Raw genomic sequence first — 27,800 nt, 5'->3', positions numbered from 1 at the left:
AAATAATCTTCTTTTAAATATTTTCTTATGAAAAATTTTATATTTTTTATTGTATAGTTGGTACTTATTATATACGAGTGGAGTATAATATATTAACTCAATATAATTTGTTTATTAATTGCTCCTTAAAACTTAATGATAATTTTATTATCTCTATATTCAAAACACAGCGATTGAAACAATGAACGCAATAAAATAAATATAGAAACTGTAAGTTCGAGAGTCTTATAGTCATCTAAGCAACTAAGCGATGAATGCGCAACTTGTTTTAGTATAATAAATTCGGCGCCCATTAGTGGTATTTATGAATAATTCATATCACCATGTTCGAACATATCATAAGTCAGAATAGTGTTGCACGTATTAGTTGTAGGACGAATTGTAGATGCTCTTTATATATTTTAATCTTGAATTTAGTCGTTTTTATATAATACAGTGCCCTGACTTTGGTTGTCTCTCGAAAGGTTGAATAATGAGTGAAAAAAAACCCTGTCAGAAGCCTATAACTGAAGAAAAAAGTCGGAAAATTTGTGATCAAGCCGAAGTGGCTAAGTCATTCAGAACTTTGGAAAAGTTGGAAGAAGCTAGAAAAATCGTAACTGATCTCGAGAAAGAGCAAAAATCAGGTACAGACTTGAAAGCAAATCTTGTGGGACAGAATCAGAAATTGATTGCATTCCGCAGGATAACAGGTAATAAGACACGACTATTTAAATAGCAGCAAATGAAGCGGCAATTTATAAGATTGTTCTTAATTGACTTAAGTGGAACATTTGACCTACATGTGATGTTATCGCAACAAACCAACAAACTCATTCAATTAAAGCAAGTGACAAAGCATTTCCTTCAATTGATCAATTTGACTGAAGAGGCTACTCGTTGCGTCGCTGGCTTGTGCCAATTATTGGCAGTTCGTAAAATCATCAGAACCTCCTCAAAGCAAGATCCAGTGATTTAAAATGTCCAGTATCTCGTTGAATTTGCATTCAGTAGCTCCTGTGCTGTTGTAGGATGATGATGTCCTTGTTTTTCGACAAAATGCTATACGAACAAGAGGACTTCATATATAGTGCGATGGACGAGTTCTACTGGGACAACGAAGTGTATGAAATGATGGAAATTGGAGTTTCCGGCTGTGGATGGCTAAGCGCCGATGATCCTGTATTCTGGTGTGTGGCTCCTGCTTACCTTGAAGAGATCGTCTGGTTGTTTCGTACAGCACCGACTCGGCAGCCCTATGATGCATCGAAGCTCCCTCTCACTCTCTTGGAAGTAAGTTAGTTCTTCTAGAGTTTTTCGGATATCCTAAACTGTTTCCTTAATTTTGTTCTAAGTTCTCATCTTTGTTCTAGTACTATATTCGCATGGACCTCTCGGATCTGCTAGATAAATTGTTGCTAGCACCGAAAAAGATCCATGATGTGTTGTGCATGATATGGGCCCGGGTCACCAAGCGCCGCAAGCTCTCAACAGAAAATCGTTTTAACCAATCGTCGAAGCCCGAGTTAAGATGGTTGTTCGAACAAGATCCAGCAAACTTGTAATTCTAATTTTGTATTTTTAAGAGTATAAATAACTAATGAAAAAAACCTTGGAACGTAAAATAATCACTGTGGTATTTAGCAGAAAAATGTCGTTAATATGTTCATGATTAATTTGGTCACTACCAAACGCTGTTGAATATTTGTGTAAATTAATAAATAAAATATCACATAAGTAATGTATAATATGTTTATTGCTTTATTGACTTGATCAACCCAAAAACTTACGAAGTGATTAATCCTACAACGTTTGATCTAGAATTTCTGACTTAATCATACATCTTCTTCTTAAAACAAGAAATCTCTTATGTTCATGATTTATGATTAATAATTGTCCCTAAACAATTCATTATGGTATGAGCTGATTTGGCAGCTGATATGGTTGCAATATTAAAACTGTTTCTTTAAACAAACTTTAAAATGAGTAAAATTGAGGCTATTACTTTTTTTTAGTAATTAAAATTAAAGATTAATAAAAGAGCTTAACGATGCAGTTTACCGAATTTCAATATCTTGTTTAATTCAGTAATTACACCAAGTTGAAGTGGTAAAAACATCAATTTAAACGATTTCTAAAATTAACAAACCCTGTCATTTTCAAACTGCTTGCCCAATTTAGCTCATCTTCAAACTTAACTCTGGTTTGTATCGGTAGATAAAGCATGTTGAGTTTGAGAAGAATCGGTTCGAAATTGTGAACGCTATCGTGCTAACAAGCCGCGTTATATTGTATGCATATATATTAACTAATGAACGAATAATTTGAAAATAAATAAACAAGCTTTGAGAAAATATTTATGACTAACGACGACGTATGAAAAATGCCGAGGATACAATTAAATTAATTATTCTTGGCAGGCTGCAATACTTCTATAAGATCTCTTTGTTTTATTTTCATTAAAATTTTCTTTCGTAAAAGTTTTATGTTGGTGAGATAAGCGTGGGCAAATTTATTACGAATCAATCTCTTTTTGACGGAGTATCTTTAAATCCATGAACATTCGGTAAACTGTAGAACGCATGCTTCCAGACCCATTCGATGGCGAAACCTCGAATCGAGTGACAGTGTTTCGTTAATTTTATCAGTGTTAAATAGATATATCGTATGGAAGGGTTCCCACGTTACGTAGAGTTAACAAAGGACATTTTTGTCCCTTTGGAGTGGCCGCTCGATGGCATAGACAGGCTAGTGCTCACCTTGGCCGAAAAAATAATTAAGGACGACAATAGTGTTAACTCGATTTTGCAAGTAAAGGAAATTCCTGCGAAATTAGTTACATTAATAAACAACAATTATTGTGTGTATGTGTTTGAGCAAGTTTCTATTATGTAAGTACTTTTGTGATGTTAATTACCGAGCATAGTGACGTGGTGAGGAAAATAAGCAAGGTGTGTTTCGTTTTCATTTCAGAGAGACAGTCGATTCGTATCTCTACGAAATAGTGCTACCGAAAGAAGAAGCGAGTATCCAACGGAGAACTTTTAGCGGAAATAGCTTTATTAACGAATCCTGGCCGGATTACGCTATCAGTGTTTCCACAAAGGCTAAAAAGATATCGTATTACTTGATGCCGCCGCGGTTAGAGTAAGTTACTTTGTCGAAATCATTCTACAGAAAACTATACTTAACCATGCCCAGTTATCTTTAAAATAAATTCAATTTTTTCAGTACAAGAATATTTTCTGTATAATAAAACTGAGATATAATTTATATAAAGCCACTTGGTCATGTAATTTTTCAAATGTGTCATAAGAAAAACAAACTAAAAAAATAGAAAATAAATTTGAATTATAAATAGTGTAAAAAAATTTAATAAATATAAATTTATAATAGTGTAAGTAAGAAAAAAAATGTTTTTTATTATAAAAAAAAGATTGGTGTGTATGGTGTGTATGATGTGTATGGTGTCAATAGTTACAAATATTTTATTGACTTTTTTTTAAATAAAATACATTTTTTTCTTATTTACACTATTATTAAAATTCATTTTCAAATTTTTTAGTTTTCTTTTCTATATAAAGCGTATTTTTTGTTCAACAGGAAGTCTCCACGGTTCTGTTGCTATTGCGGCGATACACCAAAAACCTCGCTGCAATAGAAAATAATTGAACCGACTGTTTACTATTTCCTATAAGGTTTGTATAAGATTTTTTATTACTTCAATTTAATCAATTAGCCAGTTGTAAATCTTTTGATTAAAACAAGTTAGTTTAGGATCCAATCAAGCTCACTAAGTGTTTTATGGCTTGTCCGCAAAAGACCTAACCAATTATCTACAGTAGTAAAATAATAGCACCACCTTTTTTTTAAACAAGAGCTTAGCATCATTTAAGTGCTTTAATCAAAATGTTAATAAAAACAAACTAAGTTTTTGCCACAAATCAAACTTGTTTTTAATAGCTCACATTTACTTTGTCATTTTTTATATCTGCGCATATATTTCTACCGTTTTACGACTTTTAAATTATACCAATGGAGTTGGAACATATAGCGTTGCATACAAATTGAAATATTATTGTCTTTAGATATAAAATTGAAATATATACGATGTCATGTAAAATTAAGTTTGATATTCGTGATCATAAAAGCGTCAAATCGAATGTGTAAAAGATAAAAAACCGTTTAATTCATTCGACAAAGTCGTAAAAGCTGGAGCAGTATACGAATATCAGTTAATTCCACATTATCTGTCTTGGAAGTCGTGTCATTTTAAACGTGGGCGTTAGATAGTAAACAGGAATAACTTCTCGTTATCAAAAATTCCCGTTGTAATTACCGACGAACCTTCTATATATGGAGAGGTTACCATAGAGTTAGTAATACAAGTCACTAATCTTTTTGCTAGACAAGACGTCGGTAGAGGACGTCTACATCACTGTCAGTCGGGATCAGTTGATCTTAATTTAACTATTTGCTTAAAATAGAGAGAGATAAAAGCGGCCAGGTAAAAGGAAGCCAGAGGCAAAACATAAGGCATAAATCCTAGCTTTTTCCAGTTTCTCATTCATAGTTATTAACGTCGTTAGATGTTTTTGTTTCCTTAACGAACAAATTACATCATTCCTTCGCGAGACTTATCAACTTTTCCATAAACCCGCTGATTCATCCAAACATTAATCCCAGCTACGGATGTAAACAAGTTAAATTCATATTTTTCTCCTCTTTCTGCCAGTTGACCTTTGAATCGATCAAGATGCATACGTCCGTCACAGACGCTATGTCGGTTGCCTACAAGGGTGCTTCCATGATAACCCAGCACACTGAAGCTTCAGCACGTCGCCAATCGTGGACACTAGAAGTTTCGCCCTCGAAGAGAGAACAAATTTGGGAACAACGAAAAATCTTTATGAGGGACATGCTTTTCAGTGCTACGGATTCTCCGTGTAAAGTGAATGTGCTGCGACGAAGCTGCAGTGACCGAGCCGTGACAAAGGATAGCACAAACCGTTCTTGAATTAAGAATTAATATTTGTAAGTACTTGTCTTTTAAGTTTATATTTAGAGTGTGGATTAACATTTTTTTTAGTTATTAAATAATAATATATGTTTTATCGTGTTTGATTTTGATTTAAGTCCTTAGACGCATGCATCGTTGATCTGTAAAGGAGATTGAAATACTCATGAGGGGTCTTAGATCTTGAAAAGTTTAGGACTAGGTTGTGGGGTGCAAGCTAAAGTGCGTAGGCCATTACTTACACGTAATATGATCATTATGAGTAGTGTAAATCAGGTTAGGTTGTTTCCTAGTAAATAACTGCAGGAATATCCATCTAGGAGCCTATAATATCAATCAGAAGGGGCAATAGGCTGTTGATGGACTCCAGGAACGCTGTTCTACGCCAATGGGTGACGTCAGAGGTGTCAACAGCTCAACAACAGCACATCGGATCGTTCAAGACTAAGTATTGTAGTTTGTAAGTCACTCTGGTGGGTAATTACAGTACTAACGTTATTTACCCGTGACGATAACATTACAACAAAATAACAATTATTATTGGCAAATAAATACAAATATATAACATACATACACAAGGTTAATATATTATTGCGCTTGCCGACGGATCTAACGCCGCTACTGTAGGTCAGGTTCAATGCGAAATTATCAACAGAATATTTCTGAATGGGTTTGTATATTGCTCTGTTCATTTGCAAATGAGTGGGTGAAGGTTGTGTTATTTTGGGTTTTGTTGAGTCAATTTACTGAACACGTGAGTAGAAGAATAAAACAAATATCATTTTTGAAACTTTACTGAAAAAAATACACTTTAATCTATATCTTATTGCTAGGTCTTTAGAGTTTAATTTAATTGATATATTTGTATCTGTAACGCACCAGAAAACCAGTCCATCTTTTTCAAACGTAACCTTTTGTTTGAACAATTTTTGATTAAAAAAAAAAAAAAACTCACACTTCATTACAATAGACACAAGGTATCTGAAATGTATAATAATTCTTGAAATTCGGTCTCAGTTGCAAATCAAAGTCGTCTCTCATCCAATAAGTCTTATTGTGGAGTTGTAATCGCGCTGTAATACCATTGATGCGAACTGCAGATCCTTCAACCCTTCCATACTTCATGTAATAGTCAGAAATCTCCTTAACAATCAGCAATTGCAACGTATGCCAAGGAAATTCCAACCATTTACGCGGGATCCAACAAGGAACTCGATGAGAGCACGGCATTATTTTCATGATAATTTATTCGCGCACACTTGAGCTTTGTGTCACTTGTCGAGCAGTCAAATCTATACTAAGTCTCAATTACCTTTAATGTATATTAATATAAAGCACTGTTGACGTAATACTCGAAAGAATGCAGATAGTAACATAAAATATCTCATTAATACATTTTACGTTTATCACTAGGTCTTTACCGGTCTTCACAGCTGTCACAATACATGTAAACACTGAAGTACTCATTCGGATTCGGGAAATATCTTCTATCCTTTTCCTTCTTCATCCAGGGAAGGTCGCCCCAATAGTGCAGGTGTGCTGTCACGCTGTTAACTCTGATTCCAATGCCAGTGACTTTCTTGAAGATCTGGTCGCATGTAATCTCTTTTTTCAAGATTACTTCTATCGCACTTGATTCGTAGTAGTGGTTCCACTCGTAGGGAACAAGACACATATGCTTTAACATTTTAAGTTAGATTTGCTCATTTCAAAAGCTTCTACGGAATTATGCAAGTTGCCTGGACTCGGTTGTTTATAAATACAAGATATATCAAGGGTTCATCGGTTTGTGATTGTGAATAATGGGAGCAAAGTCCCTTGTTATAAGGTTAAAGGACCTTAATCATGCTTGTTTGTTCATGCTGTGCTATCTGCGTCGAGCATATTGTCTGTGCGGTGCATTAATTGCTAATTTGTAGTTTAATGACAAGTTTGGGAAAAGGGGAGAAGAAGGGATGAAGAATAAAGAAGAGGGGGACGACTCAGTAGGAATCTTTCGGTAACTGAAGAAATATTTCAGACAGCCTGCATCAGGAATCGAACCCTGTTCTTTTAGTTGGGCGCCTAAAACGCTCTCAGCGGACGTTGAGCTCTCATATTTAATATAAATAATTTACAATAATCAATTAAGCAATTTGATTGTAATCCTACCATTGTTTTGCGTAATATTTAATAATGCAGACTTTAGATAAATCTCATATCTGTTCCAACTCTAGCTGTTAACATTAACGTTTAATTTACGATATTGCTGCACTTTAATAGACTGAGATTAAAAGGTTAAGATTGTTTAACACTTAATGTAGGTTATCACACAACAAAATGCAAATATATCGTTTCCATCTGTTTTATTCGACCTGACTTTAGTATAAATGCAAACATATTATGAACTTACACGCTAATATACATTTGACTTAGTTGGCCGTGAACAGCATCTAAAACAAATTGAAGGTAGAATTACCTTTTCTCCTTTGCTAAGGTACGTATCGGAAAGAATAGCAAAATCTGACGTAAAAATCTACTCACGACACCGTGCAGCATAAGCAGTCCATTTTGACTCCAATGTATTCATTCTCATCAGGATACATTTTTAGGTCGTCACATTTCTTTAGCCAAGGGCAGCACTGGTAGTAAACTAGTACACCAGTAACGTCTTGCAACCGGATCGTCGTTCCTTCCAGATGACCGTAGACTTGCCATTGATTACCTGCTTTGCTTTTTATCACCGTTTCCAGAAACTTTTTCGAATACCCGCTCCATTCTTTTGGGACGTAGACTATATAATCAAACCACATTTTTTTTAATGCGAGTTATTGATAAACATTAAATACTTGCCAACTGGGGAAGAGAGAGATTAAAACTGAATCTTCATCCAACTGGTCTAGAGTACATTATATATAGAAGATGCATTCTGTATCAACGACGTGCTTAATTATTTAAATATGCTGCTCCAAGGTTAGTAACTCGAATATTCGAAATGTGAAAAAAAAAATTGTTCATAGAATTGAATGTTTGCTATAAAACTGAAGCAGTGATGTCAGAACCTACCTCGAGAATGTTAAGTAAGCGATGTGCTGCCGCCTGCAGGTAGCGTCTGTGTAGCTGTTTACTTAGCAACAGCTTAAATTTTGGTTTTTGGAATATTTTATTTAGATTCTTTCAAATGGAACCTTGATTAGGAACAATAGCTACTAGACGCGACCAGACAAAAAAGAGCCAAATCTTTCACAAAGAAACCACTAGGTTGTTTACTGTTTCTTCAGTTTTATAATAAATTACATGGAATATTAAGAGCGCAGTAAAAATACATAAAAGTCAGATATTTTTAACTCTAACCATAATTCGATTTATTTTGAGAGCTTGTTTAATGCACATTTTACGACTGTCATAAAAGACACTTGACGTTTTAAGCTTCTATATTTTTTATTTTGGTCATTAAACGCTGTAAACAGTATCTGAAAACACAGTTTGTTAGAGACTTAAAAACCCATTCATATTTTTCAATGACATCTTTATAAGTTTGCACTTCAAACTGGTAATTGCCAATATTAATCGGTATGACCGCTATATATCCTTTGTAAATACTTTAGGTGCTACATAAAGTTTACCAGTATTATTTTGGCGCTGTTTCAGAACGCCGTTTGCAAAATATACTAAAGAAAAAATTGTTGGTAAGTAATAAATTATTTTTTTATTACTATTTTTCATTTTTCAGTGCAAATTTTCATTAGATAGGGTGATAGTTTTGTGGAACAAATGACAAAGGCTCAATATTCGTACAACCTAGTAGGTGCATTTTAAATTTGAACCCAATTTCGCTGTGAACCAAGCAGGACTTTTAATTTTAATTCATTTTATGTCTACTTTTAGATTGTGCTTTGGGTTAGACAGTAAAAATGGACCAATCGCGTAACAACCCTCAAGACAAGGTAGTGAAAGGGTCTGGTCAGGAAATCCCAGAAAAATATACCGTGGTGAGTAATATCTTATTGAAAGCTTAACATCTAGTCTATCTGTTATTATTTTTCTGGAAAACTAGAACTTAAAATTATGACCCCGCAATAGTTATACATTATCACTGTTATTTTCTAGAAAAAAGAGCTTGTAAAAAAATGGATGGGGATTAATTGTGAAATCTTCCACTCACTGTATGTAATGCTAGAATGTCCTGCATATTTTATTATCCTGTTGTATCAGTTGTTGTATTTCTATAAAATTCCGGATTGCATTGAATGGTTCAATTAGTAGTTTAAGTAGTAGTATATTCAAAGCCACTTTAAATTCTTTCCATTAGTAGTAAATTACTGTAATGACAAACAAAAGCTCATTATCAATCTCATAAAAATATACAAGACCTTAACTTAACTTACAATTCTTAAGTACTTTAAAATTGTCAATAATTGTGTCACTTAAACTAATTCAGCCGTCGATAAAACTTTATCGAATGTACTTATCTACTTTTGTAGTTTTATCACTTATTGACACTTTTAAAACGATCGAATGATAACAATCAAATCAAAGAAACTTATATCTTTTGTTTGATTACAGGATAGCACTTCAATTAGTGAAAGATATCCGACCCTCAGGGCTTTCCTCGAGGCTGATGCCAGAAAAATCAAGAGTTTGCGCCAGTATTTCCAATCTTTCGTGCCAGCGCATCACAGTGTAAACAGCCAAGAATGTGTACCATCAACAACTTCGAGCGACAGAAAACGAAAGCAAGAGGACGATGATAATAAGCCACGCAAGAAGTGAAATTATAAATGCAAATATATTTTAATGGGCATTTTTTTTACTAACATAGGTTAAGCTTCATTATAATATGTGATTAAAATAATGTACTTTTTTTATGCATTTTATTTAAAACAATTTAGGACAAGATAAAGTCTCTTAAATATTCAAAATATGTTAATTTGAGGTAGTTGAATTTTTTACAAATTAACTAAAATATCAAGTTGCCAAAAATGGTTCAAAGATGGCCAAAACCGATGCTCCTACCCTATAAAGTCATGTAACCATTACTATACTGGATAGGTGTATTAACTTGACATTTATTTCCGTGTAGAGGCAGCCTTAAATTGGACAAACGGACGAATTCAGAATAATTTATTAGTTATATATTATTAATTATTATAATTTAGATGAAAAATATGAAAATATATCACGTAAGCAAACTACTCGTAACGTGATTGGTCGAATATATCATAAACATGAAAATATATGCAAATCCGAAAATCATACGCGCGCTTTCGCGCGCAAATTTGAATTCTAGTTATTAATTATATTACATTATTAATTAATTCAGAAGCTTTTATGTTTAAGTGGCTAACAAATATTACTCTAGCGTGAAAATAGCAGTTAGCTCTACAATTGTTAAATCATCCCTCATATCATGAAATATGATGCAATTTGTATAAAAGTCCGTAATATTTTCTGAGTCCGAAAGCTCTTGACACGCAACCAAAATATCCGGGTTCGATTCTCAGTCCAGGGTAAAAGATTTCCACCCCTTCCATCTTATCCTTACTCCAATTTGCCGATAAATGACATTTAAACTGAAGAAATACCTAGACCAATAATAAAAAATAAGATTTATTTATTTATCACTGTTAACTGCGAAGGTTAGATGATTTTTGCAGATAAGAGAAACAAACATGTCTTTATCAGATCGTTGCATTGTTGACTTAAATATTTCTCTACGCAGTAAGGCTAAAGCTTGGTGACACGAGACATCGTGTTTATATCGCAATTAGCGGCGCAATATGCTTTCAATGACACATATGTCTTCGGGACGTTGACCTAAATTAAAAAAATTCGTCATATGTAATCACTGGAATTGTTATTTTTCATAACATTGAAACTAGTGTGCTATTAGGTAACAAAGACACCAGCATAGTTATAACAGTTAGAATATAATTGTTTTCCATTCCATATTTACTTCGCTTTACAACGTGATGCGTAATAAATTTCGCTTGTTTCTGTCGGGTAGCACTTGTGTGCAGTTCAAATTTGGATAACTGTATGCAAATGTATCATTGGATAAATACTTGGAGAACAATAACTCTATGTATGTAGGTAAAGATCTGTATAGATGTAGTGCGGTAGTCAATGTTCGGAATATGTCATAATTCACCTTGTAAAACATCGAAGACACAACGGTGAGTAACCTCTGTGTCATTGAAGTGACACGCAATGTCACGGATCACATTTTTGGCTAAGCGCATGTACATAAATTATTTTTAATGAGAACGATTTATAATTGTTATTTTTAATTTTCTTCTAAAAAAATCGGGAAGTTATTAGTTTTACCGCATTTTGCAAAAATCGAGTTTTCATCAGATCTCAATGTATAAGTCACAAGAAACTTCCGTGACTACTAAACGACCGTGAATATACTGTCGCTCTACGTCCATGTCCAATTTTTTTCAGCCTAATTACAATGTTCTTAATAGTCTATCAAATCATTAGTTCATTATTACATACAATTTATTATTATTGTCGCAATTCTGTCTAATGGACTTGGCTCATATTCGATATTGTTATAATCTAATTTTATTATAGGTAATTACAATGTAGTTTATTTGCTAGGAAAAAGTTTCTAAAAACCTAAAAAGATATATTTATAATAAAATTCTTTTGAGTACTTAGTTAGTTGCTCATATCAACAAGCGTGGACCTTGAAAAGAATCTTGAGCAGATAAGAGGCTTGAATTCGCGCAGACTGTGTTGAGTGTCAGTCTTTCCCAAGTCGCTACAACCAACTGTGCCAGAATAGTCAGCGGCGCTTAGTGGGGTAGAGCCTACGAATTCTCATTGGCTTGCCATTTCAATATCCTCTCCAGGCGACCGGTAGTTCTCGAACTGGTAAGTAAGTTGTAACAGGGTAAAATTACCCTTAATCGATAAGTCACCGGATATCGATAATTATTCGACATAGCACTGGGGCGTCTCGATCTTCGGGCCTAAAGGGAGAATAGAAGGGGTGAGTTTGGGTTAAAATAGGTGAGCCGTGCAGTGGAAAAGGGAGAAGTAGTGTGACCGCCTGACTGAGTGCCACGGAAATCAAGAAGGACCGATCCCCGGAGTAGTGACGAGACGAAGGAAGCCAACTACAACTAGGACTTCATCCTCAACGAGTGAGTTAGATCATCGTTTTGTTCTTCAAGGTATCAATTATTACTCTGTGGGAAAGAAGTGGACCGCGGTTTACCCAATACCCAGTTACTTCTCCTATTTAATTATCAATTGGATTGTAATCGACGATTACTAATAGATTAATTGTAAAACATTTGCTAGTTTTGGATTTTAAATTTATTTTTATAATAATTAACTTAGTAAAATTGATTGATTTTTGTCATTGAAAAAAATCGACAAATTTTTATCCGTGGAATTTTGGTCAAGCGTCAATTTTTGTGTCGCAATAAATTCCAATACCCAAGGTCAAGCAAAACTTAGCTAGCGAATGTTCTAGTAAATAAAATTTGAATATTTCGACTTGTGTCGAATTTTTTATAATAGATAAAACTAATAGAAAATTATTGAGAATATTATAGAGTGGAAAATTATTAAGAATATTATATTAACAATTATTTATTGAGAATATTATATTATAAAATTATTCCGTCAAGTGTGAATTTAATAATTTTGGGATTAAGTCCGTGAATTAATTAAATTAATTTTACTCTAATTTGATAATTATCGGCGTGGACATTAAATCCTAGGAATTAGTTAATTGAGTCAAAAATTGTCACAGTAAAAACTTAGTCAGAATTAATTAATTAAACTTGTGTTAATAATTTTGAACGTGATTGAGAATTTTATATTGTGATTTATTTAATTATCAAAAGTTAATTCAAGGTATTAAGACCTTTTGTTTTAAATAGTTATTGTATATTGTTAAGACCATGATTATAAGTTACTGAGGAATTTTAATCCATCTAATATTTTAACGGAATTAAAATTAACAATTGGAATTTGAGGATTGGTTGTAAATTGAATATTGTTTGTCGTTTTATTAATTTACTAATGATTGAATAATTGATTTAAAATAATTAATTAGAATTAGTTAATCAATTTTAAAGTAAAATTTATAAAGTAAAAATCAATTAAAGTCAGTTAGTAGTGTGAGTGTGAGACAAGTGTGGGTTATGTGTAAGTTGCAGAGTATCTAGGTCTATGTTTCGTCGCTGGGCTGTTACTGCTGTAGCTGGTGTGGGTTATGAGAGTGCGCTGCAGAACATCTAGGTCTATGTTTCGTCGCTGGGCTGTTACTCCTGTGAGCCGAGTCAACGAGCCCGGTATATGATTCGTCTCTGTGCGGGTGATTGTAGGTTTAGAAATCGGATAAACGCCGAAAGGGGCTCGTCGAGAATAAGATATTGTTAAGTGAGGTTAGTGTGTGAGTGAATGAATTTTGTTAACTAATTTTAAGTCAACCACTGTTAAGTTTTGTTAAGTAAGTTAAGTCAAACTGTTACAAAGTATACATAAAGAGCAGCTCAACAGCTGACACCATCAGTTTTATTTTAAAGCTACTACTGTTAAGAAGTGTTTTTCAAGTCAGTCACCAGTCATCAATAAATAATCATTCGCATTATCGGAAATAGCTACAAGTTAGTTCAAGGTCGCCTCCGGCCAACCAACGATTAGTGTTATTAAAGGGGCCACTCCGTTGAGTCACTCTGAATTAGCTTAGTTAGTTTAAATTGTGGTATTGTGTAATTCAAACGTGTGTGGTGAAAAGAATTTATAATGGACAAGTATTTAAAATATTATCATAAAGCCAGTGTAGTGTTTAAATATGGTACTCAAAATTGGACGCAAGATAGCTTTCCGCATATACCAAGGCCTCAAGCGTCGATTTGGAGCGAGTCACATCATTACAAGAGTTATAGACTTGTATTCTTTGAGAAATATTTCTTAAATTTTCTCCAAATTCACAACATGTCTATTCAACTTTCGGCAAGAGCAATATTGTATGGATCAATGACCGAGGCGTGCGGGATGGCAACCTGCGATGAATACGCCATGTGGACTATATCAGAACTGATATTGAATAATGAGCCGGGAACTTTTACAATTCTGGAAGTTAAGCCACGAGAAAGTCTATCGTCTTCCGTACGCGGTATTGGCCACAAGAGTATTGGTGCAGTCGGCGAAGATGGCAAGATTGAAGTAGTCATTGACCTTATGGAAATATCTACCTTATCCTTTTCTCATCAATTTATGGATACTAATAGGAGAATCATATTTGGAAGTGACAAGAAAGAATGGAAATCATTGGCAGTCGGCTTGGGCGAGTCTATAGAATTACCACTTGGAAAAGATACTCTCAGAGACTTGTCAACAGAACTAGAGAGTTATTTACAAGAAATGGAAAGTTGTCGCCACAGAGAGGAGCCTATATTAGCCGATACTCCTCGCGCTAACCGGACTGACATTGATGAAGTTATTAAAGTCTTCTTTAAGATACTTAAATGGAATATTGAAACTTTAAAAAATTTATAAAGTATATGCTTAATGTGTTAAATTGCACTTTATATAATTTATAAAGTAAATATTTTATATATCTCACTGCACTATTATTTTTAACTTCCCGCTAAAAAAATCCCCCGTTTTTCGAAAATCGATTTTTCATCTTGAAGTTTTGAGGTTCTAGGAAGCTTCTCTAACTATTCCCACGATGGTGTATGTATGTATGTATGTATGTATGTATGTATGTGTGTGTATGGTTAAGTAACTCTGTTTTAGGGTTTATTACAATCAATAATATCAGGTATAATAATTTCAACCAAATAGTTAAAATGCTGTTTAACTAGATTTTCCGAGTCCAGAGAACTACATTTTTCTCTCAGTACGATGGAAATTTATAGCGCTAGCTGTCGTGATTAACGTCAACATACGCTTCACATTAATTCAATGAGATTGTCAGCAAGATGGTTAATGTCGAAAATAATGTGGCAAACATGTAAAAAACAAGAAAATCATCCGGACAAAATAAAAAAGCTGATTCATTAGGGATAAAAAAGAAAGTTTTACTAAATTTAATTTTAGGCTAGAAATTTGAATAGCGCGCTACGCGTGCCTTAATCTCGACCAATAAGGAATCAGATTCCATGTTTTCGAGTTATGTCGATACTAAGCTAACTTTAATTGGCCATTAAATTTAATGAATATGATTAGCCGGCCAAGGAGCTTTTACATACGAACGATTTTTTGGTCGCAAGATTCTTGTCGCAGAGCCATGTGCAAAGCTTTTAGTTTTTAGCGCATTTCTTGCACATAAATTTAGTAAAAGATACCTGCAATTTAAATCTGTCACAAGGATCTGCAGCAAGACCAACGAACTTTAGAGCAGTCTTGCGCAAGCCTTGTAAAAGATTGTTAATTGGGTATATTTTCAAAATTGTGTTATTTTTACGAGAGTGATATTAGTAACCCGAAATCCATCAGGCCTATACCGTCCTAAATCTTTAAGATGATCTCTTTCGTGATGACATAATCCGTAAGAAGCTTACAATCGTTTAACGTGACAACCGACTTAATTTATGGGAACAATACTCGATCAATATATTTTTTATAAGATTGACGAAGATTAAGATCATAATTAGTTGCGACGTTTGAAGGCTATAAAAGAGAATCTTCTCAAAACGTTATGACATTATTAATCCATTCATTTAACTGATTTGACATACTCAGACTCATTCATTTTTGCTCGCTAGGTAAGGTTATTTCTTTGCCATCCATTAGATAATGTACCGAAGAGAAAATATCTTGGAAAACGCGTCAATTTTAAGTTCAATTTTTTTTTGTGATAAATTTGCTTGTTTCATGACTAGAAGATGGATCGTATTGCACGAACTTATATATTTGAACCAAAAGGCCCGGATATGACTTCACTATGCGATTCTCCAAAACCAAAAAAGAAGTTAGAGAAGCCAGCTCAAGAAAATCCGGCTTCAGGAAATCCTGGGACTTCTTCAACTTCTCCTCTTCGTCAAGAGACCAACAGCAATGAGCCTGCAGGTACTGAACGAGCGAATTTGGGCTCTAAGTTGACCAAGTTTTTGAAACCTTCGACGTATAAGAATAAGAAATACGATCGAATCTAATCCATTTTGACAATTACGGAAATTGTTAATGTTAGTTAAGTGGTTAATGGTGAAAATTAATGTTCAAATGGTTTCATTAATTGCAAGTAAGTAATCAAAACTAATCTATGTTATAAATAAATCACATACTAATTCATTTGTTGTGTATTTTTTATTTTAAGCCACAAGCTGTTTTAGTTAGACGCATTGTCCTTGATCTATTTTTCTAATAAGTTCTCATTGTTAAGAGTTCAATAATCATTCTTCACCACCTACGCAGAATCTGTCACAAAGATTTTTTATTAGAATTGATATACATTAGATTGCAAAAAACGCAACCGTAAGATTGATGAGTTAGATCTAATTAAACCAATTTAGAGGCATTACAAAACAATATTGCGACGGTCAGACTCATAGAGCATCTAGACGCAGTTTTTGTGAGGTATTTTTGCAGCTGACACTCCATCAGTCGTAATTAAAGCTTCCTTAACTGCCTTACAGAGGTTGTTATATCCTTTACTAGCATTGCTTTTTTCAGATCTACTAAAAGTAGATTTAAAATAGTCTCTTAAACTGTAAGAACATCTATCACACTTTGTTGGTTGTCTAAAAATCTTTTAAGCTAATATATCAAAAAGTTAAAAATTATCCACTGACATAACTACCGCTATAACTGAATTATTACTTTAATCGTACACAAACTTAAACATAAACATGATAAAAAGACCGCTTGACCTTTCCAAGCGCTATAATGTATCATGAGCCGACAAAAGATGTAATACGTAACGCAATCACTAAAATGTTCCTTGCTCTAGGTCATGCCTATTGATTTTTATCAGCCGCGGGCATTGACTTCGCTCCGCGTAACATTAAATTTCTAACAATAGCTTTTTGCTTTAACAACATTCAAATTATTTTCAGGAAAATATGTAGACAGGAATAAACTCATTAGCGAGCAAGGTCAAACATATGGTATTCTGTTTGCTGAAATACGCAAGAGTTTACTATAAATTAAAAAGTTTAATGGTCGCAACATTCTGCAATTGTTCAAAACTCAGTGCGTTATTTGATACATCTGGACTTCCAATTGTCACAATTTGTCATAAGTAACTCTCATCGCTAGAAAATAAGGTTCAAATTTGAATAATACTGGATTTGTGTCTTATAGTGTTTCAAATCCTGAAGAAGTATGACAACGTTATAAATTAACTCTAAAGAATGTTCTAAGAACTCTACTACAAAAGAAATAAGGAATGTTTTGTTTACTTCATGAACTATAATACTGCTTTAATGCTTACATTTAAAGTGGTATTTTTAAAATTAATTTAAATTTTTTGACATTCTTATTCACGTCCTTCGACTAACGAGACGTTGATGTTAAGGACTTTAAGAATTTTAAGGACTATGTAGCATTTTTCAATCGCTTATTGAATAAATTTACATATTCAATATATCAGTATTATGCTTCAAATTATAAACAATGTTCAAGGATAGTTCAACAAAAGTAGAAGCTAACAATAGAGCGAGGATCACAATAATTCACTGTCAAAATTAATTCTGGAACAACATCACCCGTAGAGGAGTTATTTATGTCGAAATAAATCAGTAGGCGATTAGAAGTATGACGTCTACATGAAGTTAGGCCCCAATTCAATAGTAATAGCGATTTATAACAGTTACTTAATCTACTTTTAGTTTCTGCCTAAGCAGTGATGGTAATTTAAGTAGTTCTACATGCTAGGCAACTTATGGAGTTCACTAGCATCTGTATGCATTTTAGCAACGTCCTATTGGGCTTAGTAAATATCGCAGTTTTAGAAAATGCATTGATAATCAAATAAAGGAGAGCTGCTCAGTGAAAATTTTGGAAATTAAAAGAATAATTCAGAAGCCCCACGCTTAAGCACTGCAATAGATTTGCAATGATGTGTTAGAAGTTATATTGCTCTGAGCTTCGTTCAGGAGTTTCTCGACTCGATAGTCATGAGTCTAATTTGAGCGGATTTCAACTATATTTTCGTTCTTAATTGCAGGACAAGTTTGAAAATGGATTAAATATCTGTTTGAATATTGTAATTTAGAACTTGTAGTTAATAAAGCTTCAAATTGTTTTAATCGTATCAAAATAAGATGCATTGACTTGTTGACGTTACTGTGATCAGGTTGACCATTAAATCATTTGTTTTTGGAAACGATATTCAGCGATGTTGACGTAGCGATTATCTATACAATTTTAGCTGAATCAAAATCTGAAAATTGGAATCGTAGGTTGACGTTAATCATCGCACTGACACCCACTAAGAAGTAGGACATGAATAATTACTATAATCCGCATTAGCATTTAATATTGGAACTTTAACATATCCATGAATATTTACTCCTAAGTAGAACTATTATATTTACTCCTCTATTTAAGTAGAACTAAAATAAATTGACTTTTTGAGGTCTATTTTTGAATAACAAATTCTTGTACATTTTCCGACCCTTTATAGGTGAAGCCATATAAATAGCGGCGACAGCTTCAGACACTCATTTTTCTTTGAGATATTGAAGCAGGTGATGCGCCGTTTGTTTCCGAATCCTTCACCGCTTGACGTAAATTGATGAATTTATCTATTTTGCTTCTTGCGATTAGAGAGCAGTTTGATTCTGTGTACTAATTGACATTATTTTCCACAAATAAAATCCTTGATGATGGGTACAATCATTAAGATTATTCTAATTCTTGTCGCAGTGATGACTGGGATAGTAATACCACAGTACATCATCAAAAGTTCATCATCGAATACCCCAACAGTTCCTGCTATTTGCCTACCGCTAGGGACATCAGTAAGTATAGTAACTGAATCTAAAACTGATTTTAAAAAATTGAATTACTGAAAATATGTGCAATATTTTTTTTTTATTTTCCAGTGCGTGAAATCAAAGCTTCCTTGCTGCATACTGAGTTATCATAACAACTATCTAAGGTTGAGTAAAGTACCAACTACCTGCTTCGAATTTGGAGAAGGCATTTATCAAATAAACAGCAGCATTGAGAACTTCAAAGAATACAGCAAGCTGATCAAACAGCGGAACGAAACAAACTTCGAGGAGCTGAAGACCAAATATTGGAATTCTATTAAATCTGCTTATATTTGCCCACAAAAAATAATTGTAGAAATAAATAGAGTTTGAAAAAGTTAATTGCACTAAAGAACCAATTGCACTACAAGTGATGTCAAGCATTTCTGACCTGTTATTAAAAAACTGCGTCATAATTTATTGTGCGGAACCTAATTTTGTCTTCCACTCTATTAAACACTTTACCTGACAAATCCTCTTCTCAAAATCCAAAAATCTGGTAGCAAATTCGTAGATTGAACAAGGAAAAAATTTGATATTGTTTTATAATCCAGTTTTAATGATGCTATTTGATTCTAAATCATGAAATCGAATTAAAACTCCATATTTATACTCAATATATTATGTAATGCGTGAATAACATATTTTTAAATGCTCTTTCTTCGTGACTGATTTTTTTTCTCCTGATATGTGGACGTTGGAACGTTTTCTAGCGATTTAGAGCTACCCCGGTTGCGTGGGGCTAACTGGGCTGGCTTAACGGGGTTTCGCCGTGGTGGGCTAGAATAGAATAAATGAAATGGATTGGTAACAGGCAGTGATCGGCGTTAGTACTAAACGCAGGTAACATGTTTGTTTTTGAATGGGATAGAATAACTTCAGAGGGGCTCGATTTGCGATCTACCCCTGAACAAATGTAGTGAGAATCTCTAATGCTTTTCAATATAAGACGCACAATGAGTACTTTGAATAGACTATCGTCTTGCATCCCTACAAACTCTACTTTTAAGACAGTTCTTCTAAATACAAAGAGAAACAGTTTGATGTTTATCTACGAATTTAATCAATTATTGGTGAGTACTTACGGGCCTTTTCTACAGCAAGCGCAGAAGGACTTGCTCCGAGCAAGTCGCTCTATTTCGTTTAAATAATACATGTGTTATTACGGTAAATGATCAGGTCAATGGTATTCGTTTCGTTGCAGGGCTCAGTTAATACTGATCTATCGTTCTGTGTTATTTCGGAGGGAAAATGGCAATTAATAAGGAAAAAAAACTGAAGTATTGCTATTTAGGCATTTAGTGATAATGAACAATGTGCGGTTTGTCCCAATCACATCGATATATTTAGGTTTTCCTAATAACATTTTACCCGTTAGTACGCCAATTTATGTAAAAACCTATAATTCTTCTAACTCATGGCATAAATATTTTGTGATCGTGTAACCTCTTAATAAACTAGTAATCTATTTAATGATAGCTTTATCATTCGCAGAGCTTCATCCCTGATGGATATAAAATTCAATTGATCATAGACATCCCTACAACTGAAAGGAGTACGAAGCAATTAAGCGCTATTCCATAAAAACAATGACCACTAACAAACTAATGACTAATGTTTGAGGCTGCCCAGAGATAAATTGAAAGTTCAGTATCGTCATTTTACTCGTTGTTTTAATAGATCACTTGCGTTGTCATTTATCTGTGATTTATTGACCAATATGTTTGTTTATATAAAAATTTGGTTACGTCTGAGGTGATTTACGAAAACAAGACATTATTTTAGATAGTTTATTCAGAAAATGTCTGTTCACTACAAAGTTTTTTTACTAATGACATTCTCATGGTTTACAAGTGGATTCTGATGTTCCAACTTTATTTGTGATGTGGCAGATTTCTGAAACAAATTTACTATCGAATGTAAACGGAACTTAACTATCTAAAATAAACGGAACTTACAGATCTTCGCAATGAATGCAGAGGTATCGTAAGGATGTAGAGGTAAATTTTAATTTTGAATAGAATATTACATACGGTTTTCTGCAATCGTTGCAGGACATGTAGACACCGAAGTATTCTCTTGGATTAGGAAAGGTCCTCTTCTCCTGATCCTTCCTCAGCCACGGCTGGTCGCCATGGTAGCGCAGCTGGGCAGTTGTACCATTGACGTTGATTTTCGCACCTTGAACCTTTTTACTGATTGAATCACAAGACAAGTCTTTCTTAAGAATAACTTCCAACACGTCTGATGAGTAGTACTTAGACCACTCGTTTGGAACCAAGCAGATGTGCTTAGACATTGTGATGCCCCGAAAACTAATTTATGATTGATAGTTCGCAGGCAGTGCCACTACTTATAAGCACTAAATCAATTGCTTACCAATTAACTTCAATTCGAGCATTGCTCTGGAAAGATCTAAGATTATTTCAAGAGAAGATCTCTTATTATAATGACAATTAATATAAGCTACAACTAATTATGTAAATTCTAAATTCAAATGATACGCTGTGCGAACTTCTAGAACTTAAATAAACCGACAGCAGGGATTTTTGCTGAAACAAAGAAATTATTACTAAAACTTAGTCTTACTTTTAATAGCTAATAAAAGCTAGACAGAATTTGACTCACGATTCCGAGGTTGTGATACACGGCATGAAGATTCCGGTGTAAGTTCTCCGATTCGGTCTCTTGAGGCTGTCTTTTACGTCTTTCATCCATATTTGGTTTTTGTAAATACGTAGTACTGCAACGTTTTCATCAACGCGGACCCTAGTCCCTTCTATTTTGTTGGTTTGTCGATAGTAGGACGCAACTTCGCTATGAAGAACTAAACTCATAAATTCTGAAGGGTATTCCTCCCATGAACGGGGAACCCAGCAAAGATGTTTGTCTGACATAGCCTATCAATATCTGAAACTTTTGAATAGATATTTCGGTAGAGCAGCTTTGTACTGCAGTACTAAACAATCTTTGAACGCGTTCCAATTTACATTTCCATATAAATATCTCCAGGACACTTGAGATGATCATTCTCAATTGAATACCGTAGAGTACCCTGATTGAGTAGAGTAAAAATGTTCGCTCGTCGTAACTAGGTGCCATTCTTCCAGTACTGGAGCAAAGTCGTTCGTCGTAATCATTATTTTAGTCGAAGTACTGTTACAAGTGAATCGCCGAGTTTTGAAGTGTTGATTAGGTAACTTGAAGTGACATCCACTAAAATAACCCCATTTTCTTGTAAATGTGCGGCTCGACCGACTTATTCCAAAAGTGTCAATATTAATGAAGGATTTTAGTTGCAGATACGAGGTTTGAGGAAACAATTGCGATGGCTGACCGCAAGCAAACGATAGCAAACAAAAAGACGTCTGAGAAAGACATGCCTAGCTTGGTCAGAGCTTTTCAAAAGTTAAGCCCTTTGAAACGTCAATACGTCGAGCTGTCTAAATCGGATTCGACGTCGTCAGTGTCATCTGGAAGTAGCTTCGTTTCCGACTCTTCCGTACCGATAGACTCGCAGCAGAAATCATCATCGAGTTCTTCGAAATATCAAAGCGCAATTCCACAACCAGGAAAGTCTGGACTGAAGGGCAAGGAGACGAGTAAAGAGAAGAAGCTTCTACCAAAGTTGGAGAAACACGTCAGGGATACTTCCTATACCTTGAATGAGTACGTTGCTATCCGTAACCGTAAAAAGTAAGCGATGCACGTCCGTGATTTATGTAACTTTTGATTCAATAAATGTTAACCTGGAGGCGTTAATATATTAACTAATTACAATATTTTGTTGTTTTCTTTATGAACCCACTTAAACTTAGAGACAACTGTTTTCTCTAAACTTTTCTATAAACTTCGTAACATATTAATAAAGTGGCAATGGTTAAAGGCTAATCTAAGTACCTAGAACAAAAACTTGGTAAAAAATCCGATGTATTAAAATTTGTTTAGCTGAGATCAAAATACTATCAATCACTCTGACATATTATGAGTCCTAGTTTGCTAAAATTGAAGCTTATTAAAGAAAACTCTCTTGTACCATTAAGCTAAGTGACCAAATCGTTAGAAACACATTGAGCGGTCATTATTCATGCTGACGTTTATTTGAAAGGTGCGGATCAATTCAATTAATTATTCCACTTATCTCAGTTATTTGTCAACCGAAATGATTAGCGATTTTTTAACAAGGCACCTCAACCACAATTGGTTTCAGTTAGTTTGTCATACATATGTTATTGGCGATGTTTAATAGAGCACATAGCTTATTTATTGGTCAATGTATCAAATAGAATATGAAAACAATCTCTAATTTGACATTTATGCTTGTTTCAATTGACGTCGATTGATAATTTATCACCGAGAAACGAGCCATCGGCAAGACAAGTCTAATAGCTTGCGTTTGTTTTCTGATACTTCTAACTAGGATATATCACTAGAAGATGTAACACAAAAAAATGCAGCGAAAGTAATATACATAGTTTATTATTTTTATAAATTCTATTTACAACGAATCTAAAGTCTAATTCAAAACTATACCGCAAAACTACGATTTGCATTCTTTTTACCAATCGCAGACCACTTAAAGCTACAACGCGGGGCAGATTTAAGTAGTTCTGAAACAAAAAGAAATAAATTAATTAATTAGACTTCGTACTGAGTCTCTAAGAGATGTAACCAATCTTAAGTGATGTTTTCTTTCTTGCAGTGGGTTACTTTAGTAAATATGGAACAGTACTTTCAGATATGTCAGGTGTGTCATTACTGGGTCATCCGCTGGTAAAACAAAAAATTTCACTTACATTTTGATTCAGGCAAATGGAGTAACATCGAAAAATATGATCCGGAGTTCGGGCTTGCAGATATATCATCAGTTCTCTTGAACCAGAGCTTCAGGTTGTAGTATTCTAGTTTGGTAGATACTGAAGAAATTTTGGTATTGGCTTCGTGGATGCAGGTGGTCTTTTTTCGATGGTCTAAGCAGCTGTCGACCATCATTTTTTCAAGGTTTTCTTTTTTATGTACGGCCCATTCTTTCGGTGCGATGCAGATGTAGTGATATTTGCCGTTAATGAACATTGTAGTTATTTTTATTGCAATGCGCTATCGCTGGTAAGACAGTAGGATGTGATTCAATTGCAAGCTGCATTGCAGGGTTTTATAACACTATATCAATTGGTTTTCAATCAAAACATCTATCTACTTTAATTGTTCCACAATTCAGGAGTGTTAATGCTGAAGAAAAACCCTTAACCAGAAGCAATGAAAGTATCGGTAATTATAATTAGTACTTACCCATTTTTGCGGCTAATTAGCACTTGTTGTTATGAGATTCTTATCACTTTAAAATCCCTCCGTGGTAACAAAATTATTACTTGGTCAATAAAGAGCCAACCCTAGCTTGAGCTCAAAGTCAATCGATGAGGGCAAAACAATTAATTGAAGTGGTTGTCGGGCGAGGGTCATGATAAAGATTGTTGTCATAATTTATTACAAGCAGTGTGACAAATTGCTGTTATAAATATGACCATGATTCGAGTGGATTGGTTACCATTAATTGGTAAAGATCTGGTCAGAACCGATCATGATATTCTTTCTGAAAAACTATGTGACGTATTGTGAATTTTCGGACGATTCTAATTGGTAATTTATTAGCCGTTACTTTTTAGTAAATGAGGTATGAGTTTACAAATCTTAAGCTTCTTAATCAGAGAAATAAAATGATGAACAACTCTATGACCCTCGGCACTGGGGCGTGATCTGGTAGATATTCTTATCGCTACGTCAACGATCTGAAGGCCGTTTGAATAAACACTGAACAATATTTATAGATTATTAAATGGCAAAATAGAATATTGCTCATAGAAACGGAAGTCCCACCATCTCGTTCCGCTATTAATAGTATGCCACAACGTCGTAACTTGTAAGCAACGAGGTCAGTTCCCTGATTGCTTGACGGTGATTAATGGACCCGAGCTGATAATTGTTTGAATGAGGTTCCTGATGAACGACGATGTTACGTACACTTTTGACGACTGAAAAGCTTATGGACTAAATATTGTTCAGTATTTTTGTTCAATATTCAATAAGCTGTAAACTTTTTCATCCTTGAGAGGTTACAGATTCGGAACAACTTAACTAATTAAATTGACAGGTTACAGATTCGGAACAACTTAACTAATCTATAGCTTTTTGAATGGCGAATAAAAATCCTGAATTTAATCTCAGGATATTTTCACTTACAGCGTTTAATATTTTCGCTTAATAAATGTATAGTGAGATAATATATCGAGCGGCATGTAAGTCCCTTAAATTTCAGGTTCGAAAGCTTTACTAGTAAGAAATAAAAAGATCCCATACAATTTGTATGAATATCAGCAAGGAAATGACATGTATAATTCCTGAAGTCGAAATTTAGAAAATGATTGCTTTAAAGTACGCGTTTGTAAAACCCAACGCTGAACAAGCCGGAACATTTGTTTTTAGCGCAAGTAAATGTTGTGCCAAGAAATCAGTAATTGAATCAAACCTGTGCGGGTTTGATTTATCTGTCAATGCTAGCCATTGAATTGCGTGCCAATTGCAGCGTAACTGGTTAAATAAACTAGATTTTATTATATTATAATGTGTTCACCGAAAGTAATAAAATAAACATTAGAAATACTTTAATAATCTGTGAACATGGCGATTTTTAGCCTGCTATAGCATTAATGTCTTTATAATAAAATCACGGCAACAAGAATTCATAATGACGCTGCATATATAAGCTCACGTGCAGTGATACGTCGCCGCCATTTCGCCTCATAACGCCGGCATAAAAGTAAGTATCTAGACTATCTCTACATTTTTTCTAACGCGAACATTAAACATCTATTACATGCTTGAACCAATTGTCAGTGATCGATTAAAACCGAAATAGTTTTTATAAACATTCCGGTCACTACCTCGTTGCTATGCTTAGTATAAGACCATTAGTATTATCTCTACCGAGCAGTCTGTTGGGAATATCAGTGTAGCGCGATCATTAAGCCTCAAAATTTCGGTGTTGTGACGAAACCTTGGAAATACAACCGTCTACTGATTTTGGTTATAATTTATTGACGAATACGTCATTTCAAGAAAAAAGAGGTCGGCGTTCGTGAACTAATCGCAAAACTCGTATGACTCTCAAAAAAAAGGCTCTCTTAAAATAATATTGTCGAAAAAATGAACGTCATTTTAAACAACCGCTTATAATTTTAGATCAGTAGCTTCCGTTCCACTAGCAGAATGTATATCAAGTTCGCGGTTAGAAACGCTCATTTACATTGCCGCCTAATTGATTCCGACGTTTAGGGGAATAATGATTTATCGATTTATGAGTGCCTTAGTGAATTGGTCTTAAGAGTGGTGAAATTGTCAGTTTCAGAATGAGCGGCATGAGGCACCGTGCAAACACATTGACGTCTACTCAGAGCAAAATACTGTGAGTATCAAAGCTGTTCAGTTCCTGCTGTAGACATTTTCTGTTAAGCCTCAAATTTTACCGTAAAATTAATTTATATTCGTTAATTACGTCGATACCATCCCTATGACGTTGCACTATCTTGACCCGAAAAGTCTCGGCGTTACTATCTCTGCCGTGCAGACTACCCGCTCCCTTCCCCTTTAACTTTCTCTGTTAAAGAGTCGTCAACGTTTGAATATCTCAACGTCTTAACCAACTGTTGTTCTTTTCTCTTTGCAGATATGACCAGCGCAAGTGCAAATCGGCTGATAAAAAAATCGAAGAGGCAATGCACATGATAAGAAATACCACCATCAGCAAGCCACAGACCATCGGCAATTCTGTTCTGAAAGAGCCTAGTTATTTTTATAATCCTAGATTGTAGTTTCGTTGATTAGGTATTTGTAATTTCAATTTTCAATTAGTATAAATGAATTATAGATCTCATCGTAAATCAATATTTTATTAACCTGTTTCTTAGTGAATGTTTGAGTAGTTTGACGCTAATTCGAAGACAAAATTTGCATAAGCAGTAATAATAGTAGAGTAATCCAATAAATTAATAATTTTATAGTTTTGACATTCTCTCATCATTTTTAATAGAAAATTCAAAGTTTTGAAGGTCAAAAGTGCTTATAAACTATTCAGAAAAATATTTTTAATTATATGGACAATTCAACTAATTGTCATTGATTTTTTATTCAATTCAACTAATTGCTCAATTAATGTATACAAATATGTAACTCTCTACAAGTTTTGACATCACTTCAGTTGTAATAATACTTATATTATAATTAGTAATTTACGTAAACTTATGATTATAAATAATGTATACTGAATAAACTTATAAATAATGTATACTGAATATTAATTTGATGGCATTATAGGAATCCAGGCTGTAAGGTCAAATAAACAAGTCAATCAATTGTTCTTTAATTTTATATTTAAATACTTTTAACAATAGTTTCCATTTACATGCATAAAGATACTATTAAATTTCTTATAGATTGTCGTTGATCTTCCTTAATTATCCAATTACCTGGAACACAAAACTGGTTAATCTAATTTTAAAGCTCCCAAAAATGAAAAATCAGTCTCGATACCTCATTTTTTTGCGTCTACAAACAAAGAAAGGCATTCAGACATCGGACACCCACGTTAAATTTTTTCCGAACAGTATTTTCTTTGAAATAGCAACCGAAACTAATTTTTATAAAAATATGAAATTCTAGTATTTTCTTGATGTATTCTCATATCATTATATAAATGTAAAATGGTTGCGAGGAGCATTTTTAGACTACGAAATAAGTTGAACTTGACCATTAATACTGGGAGTAAAGTACTACTTTAACCACTTTGTGTCATAAGGCGTGTGTTATGTCCTGCGAGGTTA

General features: G+C 34.0%; 4 protein-coding genes across 14 annotated transcripts; 3 read left to right on the top strand and 1 right to left on the bottom strand.

Annotated features, from left to right (window-relative positions):
* Nucleotides 1–115: 115 nt before the first annotated feature.
* Nucleotides 116–2,601, top strand: LOC141526737 (uncharacterized). Its single transcript, XM_074241817.1, has 2 exons — nt 116–1,272; nt 1,353–2,601. Exons 1-2 carry the CDS (start codon nt 1,012–1,014, stop codon nt 1,542–1,544), a joined length of 453 nt encoding a protein of 150 aa, XP_074097918.1. The 5' UTR covers nt 116–1,011; the 3' UTR covers nt 1,545–2,601.
* Nucleotides 2,602–5,723: 3,122 nt separating this feature from the next.
* Nucleotides 5,724–27,522, top strand: LOC141526792 (uncharacterized). 11 transcript variants are annotated; one of them, XM_074241890.1, is made up of 6 exons: nt 5,724–5,750; nt 8,709–8,779; nt 8,864–8,967; nt 9,542–12,159; nt 18,576–18,912; nt 18,997–19,584. In XM_074241890.1, exons 3-4 carry the CDS (start codon nt 8,890–8,892, stop codon nt 9,746–9,748), a joined length of 285 nt encoding a protein of 94 aa, XP_074097991.1. In that variant the 5' UTR covers nt 5,724–5,750; nt 8,709–8,779; nt 8,864–8,889; the 3' UTR covers nt 9,749–12,159; nt 18,576–18,912; nt 18,997–19,584. The 11 variants fall into 11 exon arrangements, with proteins under 11 accessions (XP_074097991.1, XP_074097993.1, XP_074097990.1 ...); XM_074241892.1 differs by lacking the exons at nt 5,724–5,750; nt 8,709–8,779 and adding an exon at nt 7,788–8,664; XM_074241889.1 differs by lacking the exon at nt 5,724–5,750 and having other exon boundaries at nt 7,788–8,779.
* Nucleotides 5,802–7,498, bottom strand: LOC141526801 (uncharacterized). Its single transcript, XM_074241907.1, has 2 exons — nt 6,418–7,498; nt 5,802–6,227 (listed from the first exon to the last, which is right to left on the bottom strand). The coding sequence occupies exons 1-2, from the start codon at nt 6,681–6,683 to the stop codon at nt 5,948–5,950; spliced, it is 546 nt and encodes a 181-aa protein (XP_074098008.1). The 5' UTR covers nt 6,684–7,498; the 3' UTR covers nt 5,802–5,947.
* LOC141526793 (uncharacterized) lies at nt 21,239–23,890 on the top strand. The gene is made up of 2 exons (XM_074241897.1): nt 21,239–22,123; nt 22,224–23,890. The coding sequence occupies exon 2, from the start codon at nt 22,256–22,258 to the stop codon at nt 22,625–22,627; it is 372 nt and encodes a 123-aa protein (XP_074097998.1). The 5' UTR covers nt 21,239–22,123; nt 22,224–22,255; the 3' UTR covers nt 22,628–23,890.
* Nucleotides 27,523–27,800: the final 278 nt, after the last annotated feature.

This window comes from Cotesia typhae, unplaced genomic scaffold, assembly GCF_013202065.1.
Source record: "Cotesia typhae breed Kobodo isofemale line unplaced genomic scaffold, CoteBio_Ctyphae contig_36, whole genome shotgun sequence".
Lineage (NCBI taxonomy): Eukaryota > Metazoa > Arthropoda > Insecta > Hymenoptera > Braconidae > Cotesia > Cotesia typhae.
The sequence above is the reverse complement of the archived record's forward strand: the minus strand, read 5'-3'. Positions and strand labels throughout refer to the sequence as shown.